We start from the raw sequence: 15,860 nt of genomic DNA, 5'->3' as shown, positions 1-15,860 counted from the left end.
TCAACACAATCATTCCTCAGAAACTGATTGGAAAGCTGAGCATATTGGGCCTGAACACCTCCCTCTGCAACTGGATCCTAGACTTCCTGGCTGGGAGACCTCAGTCAGTCCGGATCAGAAGCAGCATCTCCAACACCATCACACTGAGCACAGGGGGCCCCACAGGGCTATGTGCTCTGTCCACTGCTGTTCACTCTGTTGACCCATAACTGTACTGCAACACACAGCTTGAACTGCATCAAGTTCGCCGATGACATGACCGTGGTGGGTCTCATCAGCAAGAATGACGAGTCACCATACAGAGAGGAGGTGCAGTGGCTAACGGACTGGTGCAGAGCCAACAACCTGCCCCTGAATGTGAGCAAAACAAAAGAGATGGTTGTTGACTTCAGGAGGGCACGGAGTGACCACTCTCCGCTGAACATCGACGGCTCCTCGGTAGAGATCATTAAGAGCACCAAATTTCTTGGCGTTCAGCTGGTGGAGAATTTCACCTGGTCCCTCAATACCAGCTCCATAGCAAAGAAAGCCCAGCAGCGTCTCTACTTTCTGCGAAAGCTGAGGAAAGTCCATCTCCCACCCCCTATCCTCATCATATTCTATAGGGGTTGTATTGAGAGCATTCTGAGCAGCTGCATCACTGCCTGGTTCAGAAATTGCACCTTCTCGGATTGCAAGACCCTGCAGCGGGTAGTGAGGCCAGCTGAGAAGATCATCGGGGTCTCTCTTCCTGCCATTACAGACATTTACACGAACAGCATTATGAAGGACCCCACGCACCCCTCATACAAACTCTTCTCCTTCCTGCCATCTGGAAAAAGGCACCGAAGCATACCAGACTATGTAACAGTTTCTTTCCCCCAAGCTATCAGACTCCTTAATACCCAGAGTCTGGACTGACACCAACTTACTGCCCTCTATTGTGCCTATTGTCTTGTTTATTATTTATTGTAATACCTGCACTGTTTTGTGCACTTTATGCAGTCCTGGGCAGGTCTGTAGTCTCAAGGAAATCTGCAGATGCTGGAAATTCAAGCAACACACACAAAATGCTGGTGCGTTCCACCAGCATTTTGTGTAGGTCTGTACTCAAGTGTAGTTTTTTCTGTGTTGTTTTTCTGTAGTTCAGTGTAGTTTTTGTACTGTTTCATGTACATGGTCCTGAAAAACGCTGTCTCGTTTTTACTGTGTACTGTACTAGCAGTTATGGTCAAAGTGACAATAAAATGTGACTTGACTTGACTTGAAAGGTAACAAGTAATCACAAAATATGATCCATATTATGAAGTTTCCTCACCACTTTCCTTCCAAAGCAGTACTGAAATTTATAAATGTTTTACCTAACATTGCTGACTAGAGAGCTCAGAAAATATAGCTCCTCTTTAGAAGCATGATCCTGAGGCTTGGGAGTAAACTGATTGTCTTCAGCAACTCGAAACAAAGTGTTCTTTCCCAGCTTGGATGATCCATACAGTCGAAAGTTTCTGTTCCTTGTGTACACACCTTAAAAAAAAAAGTCGTATTGCATTTACTGCGAAAAAAATTAACAACTGAGATAGAGATGGGGGGAGAAATTAGTCTTTAGTCATTGGCTTCAAAATGGTAGTGATCATTCACTAGCTGTACTTGTTGATTAAATTTAATAATCAATAATCCTACAACTACACTAATGATGAATGACAAAATTCACCCCATATTCTTAATTTGAGTAGCAAGCCACCATAAAATTGTTGTTCCAAGTGTGTAAAACGCAATCATATTTACAAATATAACAAGTGTCTCCCTCTCCTAATTTTTTTGTTACAGATGTTATGTTTCTGAAATTTACTGTTTTGAGTATTTACTATCTTCAGTAGTAAAATGACATCTGTAGTCTAGAGGCTCATTAACTTTCTGTGCAATTACTGCCTGGAAAGGCATAATCTATCTCCAAGTTCAACAGTGAAATGACAAAAGTTAGCAAACTAACTGAACAACACAACTCTCATATACAGTTATCAGAATCCTCTTATTTGCATATGCAGTTCAAAACGAGGAGAAAAAATAATTTACCAAGATCCACAAAGAGTTGATCAGTTCCATTTTTATCTTTAATAATCAAAAATGATAAGTCTGGATCCAAAGTTCTCTCCTCTGATTCTTCCCACAATGCACACTTAATCCTTTTTGGGGAAAGGTTCTCAGAAACCATTGCATTAAAGTGCTTTCTCTTCTCTGGAGTGACAGACACAAGTGTGCTGGATGGCAGCAAAGCATCACCACCAGTTCTTGGAGCTTCTCGGTCAATTCCACTATGTCTTTTTTCTAATATTTCAATCATAGGTTGCATAATTGTTCTTACAAAGTTTCCTGGAATAAGAAACAAATAAATGGTAAATTCTTGTATGATCTCCTGTAAAATAATTTGCGAGCTCTAATAATTTAAGCCTACTTCTCAAAATAACATTTGGAAATTGTTTTGAACATCCAAATCTGTTCCATAGGCCACCCCTCCCCCGGCACTCCTCTGCCAACTGTTCCACACCCCTCCCATGGTACTCCATCCTCGCCATTCCCAACATCCTTTATTCCTGCCAGGTTACAAACTTGCTCTCTGCTCTATGTTGACAATACAGTACTGTGCAGAAGTCTTAGGCACCCTAGCTATATATATGTGCCCAAAACTTCTGTCCTGTAATATATGGAAGTTTATATAAATTACCACTTTTTAGGATCATTTCAATCACTGGGCCAGATACTAGTCAGTGTATTTAAAGAACCTTGGCTTTCTTGTTTTTAACTTCCATTACTAAAAAAAACACATAATTATATAAAGAAATTAATCCATTGTACAAATGGGAATATTTATCATGGGAATACACCTTTCTCCAAACATAAAAATAGACAAGATCAAATGGAAAGGGGATCATAAAGTGAAAAATATAAAAGTATTTTGTTTAACAAAACTAATCCAAAAGTAGGATTAGTGAATGCCAATACAAATTGAAATGGGTCACTGATGAGATGAGAAATTTGGACAGGGCCTGAACAGTCAGATTGGCTAGAGCCAGTTTAGAGACCAGAGAAACGTGTGTGTTGCATTACAGGAAATCAAGCAACTAAAGCTTTCCGCATTGGTAAATTTCTTGATGGTTGTTGTCCAGTTGGAACCACGGGGGTCTCTTAAAACCGTTAGAAGAGTCAAATACAGCCAAGGAGAGAGAATGTCTGGCTCAGATGACACATATGCCCTTTCAATGTTTGGAATATAAATGCAAATGTATACGAGCAAAAAAATCTGCCACATTACTTTTAAAATATGAAAACCATAAAAATTATGCATAAAATCCCAGATCAGCAGTGCACTTCTAGTTGTACGTGTATGTGGCTTTTGCAAATGTTAAATAACATTACAGCACATCAGAATTTAGATGAAGAACTTTATAATAAATTATAGGTGCCTCCTGGATTGTTTCACGGGCATAAAGTAGCAGCTCATGGCGCCATGTTAATAGATACATGGAGAAATCTTCCAGTAAGTTAAAAGGTTGGTACAACACTGTGCGCTGTAATGTTCTATACTCTGTTACATGGACAAAGATTCATCAGTTTTCTGCATAATTAGTGAAAATCAAAAATACCCAAATTTTAAGAAGTGAGTCAGTTTGAGAAAAAGTGGTTATTTATTTAAGTCTGGGACTTCTGCAAAGGCAATATCAAAAGCAGAAGTCCAAAATTTACAAACAGATGCAGAACACCTAAGAGGAAATAAAAAATAGGATTGTGCACAGGTCAGTTGGCTCTTTAAGCCTGATTCACCATTCAAGATCTTCTATCTAGGGACCATTTTCTTGCACTACACCTCCATTCAGAAACTTATCGATGACTGTTTTGAACGAACACAAATTACTGAGCCTCACAGCTCTCCAAAAGAGAGAATTCCAAAGATTTATCACTCTTTTATAAAGAAATTCCTCATCTCCATTCTAAGGGCTTGTCTATTGAAATTATATGGGTGGAACTGAGGAAAAAGAAAGGGATGACCATATTAATGAGATTATAGTATAGATCCACCCAACAGTTAGCAAAATTTAGAGGAGCAAGTTTGAAGAGTGGTGGCAGACAGTTGCAAGAAAAATAAGTTGTGATTGCAGGACAACTGCGCTGCTCCAAAGAGCTCTAAATGAGGTCTTTCTTACTCTTGGCCATTAGGCTCGATAACTGAGTCAGCCTATAGCCAGGGGAAGTGATGACTCCCTTCTGTGAGACTGTTTGAGGTAACTTTGTTAAAAATTCTTTCTCACTTCTCTTCCATTTTGTATATCTGTGCACTTGTAATGCTATTGTGACACTGTAATTTCCTTTGGAATCAATAAAGTATCTATCTCCATGAGTTAACTTTCAACAGATTGACTAGGACTCCCATACTGTATAAAAGTCTGGATGGGATAGATTTGTCAAATGTCTTTAGAGAATGTTGCTTAATCAATATACAGAGGTACCAACTAGAGAAAGAGTGCGATACTGGATCTCCTATTAGAGAATGAGGCAGGGCAGGTGACAGAAGTGTGTGTAGGTGAACATGTTGGATCTAGTGACCATAAGTTTCAAGACTCATTTCAATGTAAGTTTCAATGTACATGTGGTATATTAAGCTAATCTTTATAATTATGGGGAAGGATAGGACTGGTCCTCAGGTTGGAATTCTAACTTGGTGAAAAGTCAGTTTTGATGGCATCAGAAGGACCTGGCAGGTGTGAATGGGACAGGTTGTTTCCGGCAAAGAGATGCTTGGTAAGTGGGAGGCCCTCAAGAGTGAAATATTATCAGTACACAGCTTGCATGCTCCTGTCAGAATAAAAGGCAAGGCTAACTGGTTTACAGAATCTTAATTTTCGAGAGGCATTGAGGCCCAGATTAAGAAGGAGGAAGTGCACAGTATAGGCAAAACGGAACAAATGAGGCTCCTACAGGGTACAAGCAATTCAAGAGAACACTTAAGAGGGAAACCAGGGAGGCTAAAAGGTATGAGATGCTTTAGCAGACAGGGTGAAGGAGAATCCCAAGGGCTTCTACAGATATATTAAGAGCAAAAGTATAGGAAGGGACAACACTGGTCCACTTGAGAATTAGCATGGTCATCTATACAAAAACTTCTACTCAAATTTTAAAGTTGCTCTTATTTATCAAAAAAAAAACTGAAGGTTTGTCAAACTGACTAGAATTTTTAAATATTAATAAAAACAGTATAGATTAGCTACTTGAATCATAATCCTTGGATTCATATGCTGGATACAACTTGGCTGATACAACACTTATGCTGACAGGCAATAGGACAGTTTGGGTTTTGTGATAATATCAAACCTTGTTAAAGGAAATATGATCAGAGACTTACCAACATGTATATTGTTCTGAAAGGCCCCGTTAGGAAGATGAAATATTAGATGGCGGCTAAATTTTTCATGAGTGCTGGAGTCCAAGTTCAAAACATCTTTCACTGAACAAGGTATGTTGTACATTTCTCCCAATTTTTGACAAACATACTAAATTAGAGGACGAGAAAAATATTGTCAACAGCTGATTGCCTTGCCAAAAAGATTGTAAGCACGCACGATTTTGCATGATTTAAATGTTGCTATTAAATTAAATTTACACAAGAAAGACCAACTGCATAACTTTAAGTCAACACAAATGTCTGGAGGGAAATAGGGAACATATTTTGTCCGGGTAGCTTGAAAACAACTTATTACCAGCACTTTCAAAAACCAGAATCTACGCTAGCTGGCTAGTAGGCAAGTAGAGAAGACATTGTTGGACGGTAATGGTGAGATCGTGTTATCTTGAGAGATAACAAATATCCGATCCAAGAAACCACTGTCTCTAACTGCAGAGGGGCGTGAGCAATCCTGCAAACCTGTCAGACGATAGGATAGATTTTCAGAGTACTGCGGTAACTTTAAAGCTCCTTTGGGGCCCACAGCCATGATATAGCAGGGTCAGCACTGTAGCGCAGTGGTTAATGCTACACTTTTACAGTTCCGGTGACCTGGGTAAGGAGTTTGTACATTCTCCCCATGACAACACGGTGTTCCCCAGGCGCTCTGATTTCCTCTCACATTCCAAAGATGTACGGATTAGTAGGTTAATTGGTCACATGGGTGTAATTGAGCAGTGTGGGCTCATTGGGCCGGAAGTGCCTGTTACTGTGCTGTATTTCTAAGTAAAAATAAAACTACATCTACAGCACAGTGGCACAACTAACTGAACAGCTGCTTCCCAGGTCCAGTGTCCGGTTCAGTTCCGACTTCCGGTGCTGTCTGAAGGAAGCTGGCAAGTTCTCGATGTGACGACGGGGTTTTCATTCAAGCGCACTGGTTTCCTCATACATTCTAAAGATGTGCATGTTCGCTGGTTAATTAGCCACAGTTAATAGATCCTTGTCTGAAGGGGTGTGGTAGATAACAGAAAAGCTGAAGGAATCTTGCTAAGAGGTGGTATGACATCTTTAGAAAGAGGTGACACAGGGTCAGAGAATGTTGAATCTTCGTGGGTGGAGTTAAGAAACTGCAAGGGTAAAAACCACTATGAGAATTGAATTGAATGATCTTTATTGTCATTATACATAGGTACAATGAAACTCTGTTTGGCTTCTTCTCAGGCAATCAAACAAAGTGGTAGATAAAAATAAGACAGTAATAGAAAAACAGTATTAAATAATTAGCAGAAAATAAGTTGCAGCAGCACCAGAATGTCACAGTAATGCACAATGTGCCATTATTGCAAGCATTTGAGTCCTTGTGTGTGCTCACAGTTTCAGTCATTGTTCTGTGGGAGTGGTGTGATGGAGGCCATGGCTCTGGGGTAGAAGCTGTTCCTCAGTCTATTTGTTCTGGTTTTTAGTGTCCTGAACCTTTTGCTGGACGGAAGCGGGTCAAACAGGGAGTGGCTGGAGTGTGTGGTGTCTCTGGTTATGCTGATTGCTTTCCTCCTGAGTCTGCTGGAATAGATGGTGTCCAGTCCTGGGAGCTCCATCCTGACAATTCACTGGGCTGCCTTCACCACGCGATGCAGGTCTTGTTGCTCAGCGGATGTACAGCTGGCATACCACACTGTGGCGCTGTTGGTCAGGATGGTTTCAGTTGTGCTCCTGTAGAAGTTAAGCAACAGCTTTTGTGGGAGTTTGACCTGTTTCAGCTTTCTGAGGAAGAGTCTTTGTTGTGCCTTTTTATACAAGCAGTGAGGTGTTGGTGGTCCAGGTCAGCTGCTTTGACAACATAACTCCAATAAACTTTAGGTTTTCCACACTTTCCACTACCTCTCCATGTATATGGAGGGGGGTGTGTACTCTGTCCTTTGATCTCCTGAAGTCAATGATCATCTCTTTTGTTTTAGAAGTGTTAAGGACCAGGTTGTTGTCCTTACACCACTCCATCAGATGATCCACCTCGAGCCTGTAGGCTGTTTCATCCTTGTCCGAGATGAGGCCAGCCACTGTGGAATCGTCCGCAAATTTAATTATGGAGTTGGAGGTATAGATGGGGGTGCAGTCATGTGTGAAGAGTGTGTAGAGCATAGGGCTCAGCACACAGCCCTGCGGGGTCCCTGTTTTTAAGATGAGGGTGGTGGAGGTGTGCTTACCAACTCTGACTTGCTGTGGTCGGTCTGTGGGAAAGTCCATGACCCAAGAGCACAGGGAGGAACCAAGGCCAAGAGTGTTCAGTTTGCTGACCAGTTTATGGGGGATGACTGTGTTAAATGTAGAACTAAAATCCACAAATAACATCCTCACATAGGTGTTCGGTTCCTCTAAGTGAGTCAGAGCAATATGGAGGGCTGTTGTAATTGCATCCTCTGTGGAGCGGTTTGCCTGGTGGGCAAACTAGTGTTTGTCCAGATCAGGTGGGATTATAGCCTTGATGTGTGAGAGCACAAGTCTCTCAAAGCACTTCATGGCTATGGGTGTCAGCGCTACAGGGCGATAGTCATTCAGGCACTTCACAGCTGATTTTTTGGGCACTGGGATGATGGTGGAGGTTTTAAGGCATGTTGGAACAGCAGCTTGTTGCAGTGAGAGGTTAAATATACTTGTAAACACCTCAGCAAGCTGGTCGGCACATGCTTTCAGTACCCGGCCGGGCACTCCGTCAGGGCCAGCTGCCTTACTCGCATTCACTTTCCTCAGGGTGGATCTCACCGGATGTTGCTTGAGGACCAGTGTGGACTCGTCGTCAGGTAGGTTGATGAGTGGAGCAGCCTCCTCCCTCTGAGTATCAAAGCGGGCAGAGAACTGGTTTAGGACATCAGGCAGTGTGGCATCATCCTCTGGCAGCAGATTATTGGTTTTGTAGTCTGTCAGCGCCTTAATATTGCAAGGGTTGTTGTTATCAAACCAATTTCCAATGCACAGTTTGTATTTGTGCTTTGCATCCCTGATGCCCCTGTGGAGATTCCCCCGTGCTTCACTGTACGCTTGTTTGTCTCCTGACCTGAAGGTTGTATTGCGCTCCCTGAGTAGTGCCCTCACATTGCTGTTAATCCACGGCTTTTGATTGGGAAACACCTTAATTGTCTTGTGTTTTCACATTTTCTGTGAAAAACTTAATATATCCTAGGACTGAACCAACATATTCCTCTAGGTCTGTTCCCTTTGCAAACAAGCCCCAATCTGTGTTGTCATATACAGGCCTCCAAACATTAGCCAAGAAGTGAGGTGAGATTGCAAAAGGAGCTGGAAAAGGCAAGTAATAAGGGTAATCACGAGGAAATCTGCAGATGCTGGAAATTCAAGCAACACACACAAAATGCTGGTGGAACGCAGCAGGCCAGGCAGCATCTATAGAAAGAAGCAATGTCAACGTTTCGGGCCAAGACCCTTTGTCAGGACTAACTGAAAGAAAAGATAGTAAGAGATTTGAAAGTAGGAGGGGGAGAGGGAAATCCAAAATGATAGAAGAAGACTGGAGGGGGAGGGGTGAAGCTGAGAGTTGGAAAGGTGATTGGCAAAAGGGATACAGAGCTGGAGAAGGGAAAGGATCATGGGACGGGTGGCCTGGAGGAGAAAGAAAGGGGGAGGGGAGCGCCAGAGGGAGATGGAGAACAGGCAAAGAGTGATGGGCAGAGAGAGAGAGAAAAAAAAGGGGGGGAATAAATAAATCAGGGATGGGGTAAGAAGGGGAGGAGGGGCATTAACAGAATTTAGAGAAATCAATGTTCATCCTATCAGGTTGGAGGCTACCCAGACAGAATATAAGGTGTTGTTCCTCCAACCTGAGTGTGGCTTCATCTTGACAGTAGAGGAGGCCATGGATAGACATATCAGAATGGGAATGGGACTTGGAATTAAAATGTGTGGAATTCCATGTCCCCTTGTTGCCCATGTTCTGTTATAGCAGAGAGTAAGCTGGAAAATCTTTGGAATGTCTTTCACTATCGTTCTATCACAATATATTCCTTAATATATTGAGTGACTTGCTATAATCCACACAGGGGGCATACACAGGGGGTATGTACCAAAGTACATACCCTTTGGTAATGTACTGTAGCACTGAACGATTTCAGCTGGCCAGTCACTGAAATCTCGATCACGAACATGCAGCCTTTCAATTTACCTGTAGGCAGCATCAAGTCAAATGGTCAACATTTCATCATGTTAAGTCTTTCCAGTGCATCTTTTGAAGTGCTATCCAATTTTGCTCCAACAGTACATGGGTTTGGATTATAGTTCCACAGAAACCATTAACTGCTTTATTTCTAACATCTCAATAGGGAGCTGAACTTCGAGGATACCAGTATTCATCACACAATATTCTCATTTCCGTATTTTCACCAGTGATTGGTAGATATAACCAGAATCAGGAAACCTGACCAACTTACCGAGCTGACTGCAGTTTGACTTTCCTTATTTTGTCTACCAATACAGCAATCAAGCCTACAACTTTCCTAGCTTTTTGGTCAATTAAAGCAGTAGACTGAAAGGTATAGCAGTTTCAAGTCACAATAGAACTTTTTATAAGTTACATCACCAGTTAGGCTGGCACACGTATTGCTTGAGTTAAAGACCAAACTTTGAAAACAGGAACAAAAGTGGAAGGAGGGCTTATAAATAAGTCAACAACATGGAACAGACTGCCAACAAGACTCTGGAATGGAGAGTCTTGTTCCAGACAAGACTCTGGAATCGCTCTAGACACAGTAAGGTGTCAAAATGGGGGAAATGAAGACCTTTTCTGGGCAAACTAAAGATCTTTCTTATTTACAACTATTCTGTGTGAGCACATGAATAAATCCAAATAGGGAATAATGCAGAAAACTACAAATGTTTGTAGAAACTGAAGCCTATCATATCTTAACAGCTCTCCAAGGACACAGAAGAATTTCAAAACAGATTTGATTTATAAAGTCTTAACTCTGACCCATCCAAACTAATTTTATAATGCAAAGAATCTTGAACCATAATTATTTGAACTTAAAATTTAAGGACATGGGTAATTTGCAGTATATATTTACGTAAAATGCATTGTATTTTTTAAAATCACAAATATAGAAACTGAAATTAAAAGTGCAATTGGATCTGTAATCAAGGCAGTCCTTTCCTAACCATATTCAACTTCTCTGTACTAGCAAACTACATCACTCTGTCCCAGCATCTACTGGAAACTCCACTGCCCAGCTTAGTGTAAGTTCCACATCAGCTAAAAACACAGTATTAGCATCCCCAGGAACCAGTCTCTGTGCTGGCCACTGGGTTGTCTGGTATTCAGTCCTAGAGAAGTTAAACACTGGTTATTTTTGGCCTCTGAATCCTTATCATATATAGCAGTCCTTTCTAGTGCTTTCTTGGATTAAATCAGGCTGCATGTAACTGTGACATGTGATTTAAACCTAAACCAAACTATCAACATCTGTATCCATTCAAACATAAGGACCTCCTATTCTCACATTTGTTATGTTGCCCACTTCTGCCCTGTTTCAAAGCATCAGCTACTGAAACTCTATTTGTCAGATTTTGACAGCTCTGGGCTCTGACATTTTAAAGAACAATCAGCCCCCCACATGTTTGCTCATCCAAAAGAAACTTTATTTATTACCCCAAACTGTACGACTGTCGTTATCCATTACCCATGCTTTGTAAAACTGCATTACCTTCCAAGTCATCAAGCACTAAACTCGCAATTTCCTTGTAGTCATATAGTCCTAGAACACTAGCATAGAAACAGGTCCTTTGATCCATCTAGTCCTTGCTGAACTATCATTCTTCCTAGTTCCATCAACCTATACCTGGACCATAGCCCTCCATGTACCTATTCAAATTTCTCTTAAGTGCTGAAGTCAAAGCTGCATCCACCACTTCTGACGCCAGCTCGTTTCACACTTGCACCACCCTCTGAGCTTCTGATGTGCTATTCTTCATGTGTCCTCAAAATTCCCTATTTATTGCAGCCCAAAACATGGGAAGAATAGGCCACAGGGAAAAATATAGTTGAGGAACAGGATGCCTTTGAGTCAGCACAATGTTGTGAGCTGAAAATACCTCCTAAACCTTCTCTGCTTGTGAATTCTTGATTAACTCTTTGCCTCCTCTAATATCTTGCCTTAAGTGATCTTCTCAACATCCCCTCGACTCTATAATGGTTTTCCCCTGATCATATTCAGAAAACACTGAACTCTCGAGGGTGATAATGCTCTAGAAACAGTCACTAATCATGTAAAAACTCATTAACCAAGAAAGTGATAGTATCAAGTTTTCTCAGACTACAAGGACCATGGGTTGTGAATGGTAGTAGAGAAATAAAGGACCGGTGAGCTTCACTGTAATTTCACAAAACTATGAAGGATAAATATTTGAAAGTTAATGCTTACCATGCAGTGCAATTAAGTAGCCTGACAGCTGTATTTATGTAATGTTTATAACATAGAAGGCCGGCTGGCGGTGTAGTGGTATCCGCACCGGACTCCAAGGCAAATGGCCTTGGGTTCATTTCCGGCCAGCTCTTTGCACACTTTCCACCCACCCATGTTGGGTTGAGCATGAAGCTAGCAACTTGGCTTTGTAAAAAAACAAATGCTAAAGAAATGGCAAGGTTGCTGCCCGATGCACCACAAGGCGCTGAGAGGGACAAAACAACAACATAAAACAAGTTTTTAAAATCTAGTTAAAATGATTATTAATAAATTGAGTGTTTCATAATAAAAATCAAGATCAAAAGAAAAACGGAAGTAACGTCAATACCTGGATTAGTTTTGCCACCATTTGTTTCCCGTCATGTTCTGGATTTGTTTGTTTACTAAATTCCAAATCAAAATACAAATGGCAGACAGCTCCTTCTGGAATCACTTCATAGCAGTGCATTAACGACTTCTGATAATTCCTGAAAAACAACCAAGGAATATTGGAAACAAAGTACTCTAGATCTGTACTGAATGCAAAACCAGCTGAAGTTTAAATTGCATCTGTAAATCTCAGGAGGAGGATGTTAGAGACCCTACTGCATGAGGGTTATAGCTTTACCTAAAATTCAGTAGAAACCTTAGATTTCAGATTACAATAAAACTCAATAATCTGATATCCAATTGCTTGGAAATCCTAGTCTTTCAGCAACTGTGTCACTGAATTATCTAGAATATAGAACAAGGGTCAGATGTGCTGCGGGAGGCTGAGGCAGGAGTAAATATCAGTTATTCTAATTTTTTTAAAATGCATAAATATTTCAAATGCTTAGGGAACATGATTAAAAGCATTACTTATTCATTTTTATTATTCCCCTTCTCTGGTATTTAATTCCTATCCTATTACACAGAACCGCTTGTTATTCAGGATTTTAATACCTGAAGCAAATTGTCTAGAGCAGGGGTGTCAAACTCATTTTAGGTCACGGGCCGGATTGAGCAAAATGCAGCTTCATGCGGGCCGGATCAGTCGGACGCGTGCAAACGCAGCTTTCGTTGCCTCCGTTTTTTCAGCCTGCTCTCATGTGACTCAGTCTCTGCTATAACTACAAAGTGTTTCACTTTACAAATTCCGTTTCTTATGAAGAAGACTGCCGAGCAAGACTGCCGAATAAACACTAAAACCCTGAAAACCTGGTACCTGAATAAACTCAGCATTAGCCATATCATACGCCATAGGCGCTTCGATTATTGGGGCCAGCTTTAATAGTAATTAGATATTATCTCGCGGGCCAAAGATAATTCCACCGCGGGCCGGATTTGGCCTGCGGGCCTTGAGTTTGACATATATGGTCTAGAGCAATGGGTGAACTGAATATTGTACTGGAACTCCTATAATGCACAAAGATCTCCTTTCTAACACATAGTATACAAAGCCAAACAGAGGAGACTCACTATGAGACCTATTAATGCAGAAAGAAAGAGCAATGAATAAAACACAGGTAATATCTAGGCAATGATGATCATGTGATCATAAAATAATGAATAATAATTAAGAAGCATATATTTCTGTCAAAGACTATGGATGAAGATGAACTCGGTTATTCAGATACGTTCCTAGCTCTACACTTCATAAACCGGAGATCATCCAAAAATTAATAGACATTTAGACATATTTAAGATTAAGATAGATAAATATTTGACTGCTATTTGAGGAATGGAAGATTATGCAGAACTGGCACAGAGGGGGAAGTTGAGACCACTGTAGAAGAGCCATAATCATATTGAATGGCGGGGTGGGTTTGAGGAACCTGTTGACCTATTCCTGCCCTTACTTTCTTGCGAGCTAGTCTCAACTCATTATTTTATGATCACATGATCATCATTGCCTAGATGTTACCTGTGTTTTATTCATTGCTCTTTCTTTCCGCATTAATAGGTCTCGTAGTGAGTCTTAGCATGAAATATGGTAAAGCAGATCAAAGCTGCATGATATATCAAAATAGGAGAAAAGACATTGCAGATAATACCATTACCCGGACAAAAGAGTTTCTTCTCTTCCTCTTTGGGTCTTCTCTACCCTGGAAAGTACTTGAAACACACTCTATTAGGTCTTATTAAGCTGATACAGTCACTTACCGGTAATAAAACCACAGCTCGGGGTATGTTGTAACAAGATAAATACGCTGTCCAAGCCGAGCATCTTTCTTATTTTCATTCTCCAAAGCAAAAACGTGGACATCCTTCAATGAAGAAAGATTACATCTCATCTTCGTGATATTTCCTGAAGGCTTATTATGCTTTGGGTACAATTACATGAATTATATTTTTGAAATCTATTGCCTAGTTATCAGTTCTTATTTCTCTTTCCTAAGAGTTTAGTTCTGTCTCAAAATTCAATTATTTCAAAACAGCTTCCTCTACCCCCACCCTACTTTATGCAAATGAAAATTGACTTTCTGTGGAGTAGACACAATAATAACATTTTCCTACTGATTGTTTATTCCCCTCAATGGATGCTGTCCGACCTCCTGAGTTCCTCCATAATTTTGTTTGCACTGCTCTGGATTTACAACATTTGCAGAAACTTGTGTTTACATTTTCCAGGTTGTTTCTCAACAGTGTGGAAATAAAACAGAACGATTCTTCTTTGTGCCATGTGAGTCATGCAGGGTATGATGTCATTCCCCAGTTAGTATTCTCACTGCACCGGGAACAACTGCTGAGACCAGCTGACAAGGGACATTCACATCTTGGTTCACCTTCCCTTTTCCCAATCTGTGACCAATCAGATAAAGTTTTAGAACCAGAATGCTTAACTTTGTGTTTGTTTACATTAATCAGCATTTGCCATGCATTTACCCACTCAGCCAGCTTGTCTAAATTACACTGAAACCTTCTTGCCAACCCTTGCTACTCACACAGCACCACCTCTCCGCCACAGATCCGTGGCATTTGCAAACTTGATGTTACATTTAGTTCTCTCGACCAAGCCTTCGATATATTAGGAACATCTTAGGCACAATCCCTCATCCCTGTAGCAACCATCCAGTCAACTAAAGGCTGCTTTAATTTCTACTCTCAGTATCCTATCTGTCTACTAAATCTATCAGTGTATCCAGTATATAATCAGAATCTTCCGTACTTTAATTCTGTGCACCAGTTCTTTTGTGGAGTTTACCAAAAGCTACTGAAAGTCCAATACGCCACACACAATTTGTTTGAAAAGCTACCCTCTCAAAACAAATGCTAGGTTTGTTTAACAAGGTTACCCCTTCATAAGCTCATGTTGACTTTGTACAATCTTGTTAATGCTTTACAAATGTTCAGTCATAAAAGAGTCTAATATTTTCACCACCTGACATTCAGTTTAGTGATCTTTATTTCCTATTTTTTCTACTATTTTTAAATGGAGGGATTTCATTTACCAACCTCTAATGTGAGGGAACAACTCCAGAGCCCAAAGAATTTCAGAAGATGATCTAATGCATCTACTATATTCAGGGCCACTATATTTAGTATACTGGGATGTAGATTATCAGATCCTAAGGACTTGTTGACTTTTAGTCCATTAATTTCTTCAGCAGTAGTACTTTAATATTCATTTCCTTCAGTTTCTCCCTCTCTCCAGACCCTTTGTTCCTTTGTTCACATTGAAAACACTAATTTCTGATTCCATAATGTCACTCTCCATTTGAGTGAAGCACTGGAATGATGTTACAGTCACTCTTCTCTAAAGGAATATATACATCAGGCTCCTTCATACCCATTATTGTGTGCCGTCTGGCATGCAAAGTTGATAGGTAGACAGCTTGGTTTATGCTGTTTTTAGCCAGACATTTAGCTTCAATTGCTCTGCCTCCTTCCATATTATGAGATGAAGGTTGAGCTGGAATGGGGATATAGACGTCACTAGTTAGGCCCAGATCTATTACATTGTTGCCCCCAAAATAATGGCTTAGGCCAGGCCAGTTCAGGAAGAGATAGGAATCAAT

The 15,860-nt window shown here is 40.7% G+C and overlaps 1 protein-coding gene across 3 annotated transcripts in view; it reads right to left on the bottom strand.

Annotated features, from left to right (window-relative positions):
- Window positions 1–15,860, bottom strand: part of primpol (primase and polymerase (DNA-directed)) — a 38,859-nt gene that overhangs the window by 14,784 nt on the left and 8,215 nt on the right. For 2 of the 3 annotated variants that reach the window (XM_073048113.1, XM_073048114.1), the window contains 5 exons: window positions 14,005–14,108; window positions 12,209–12,347; window positions 5,375–5,522; window positions 2,053–2,349; window positions 1,341–1,503 (listed from right to left, as the gene is read on the bottom strand). In XM_073048113.1, coding sequence (XP_072904214.1) covers window positions 1,341–1,503; window positions 2,053–2,349; window positions 5,375–5,522; window positions 12,209–12,347; window positions 14,005–14,108 — 851 coding nt within the window. Of the gene's footprint in view, window positions 1–1,340; window positions 1,504–2,052; window positions 2,350–5,374; window positions 5,523–12,208; window positions 12,348–14,004; window positions 14,166–15,860 lie in introns of all 3 variants that reach the window. The other variant, XM_073048112.1, reaches the window with a different exon arrangement.

The sequence above is a fragment of the Hemitrygon akajei genome, chromosome 6 (assembly GCF_048418815.1).
Source record: "Hemitrygon akajei chromosome 6, sHemAka1.3, whole genome shotgun sequence".
NCBI lineage: Eukaryota > Metazoa > Chordata > Chondrichthyes > Myliobatiformes > Dasyatidae > Hemitrygon > Hemitrygon akajei.
This window is presented reverse-complemented; position numbering and strand designations above follow the sequence as displayed.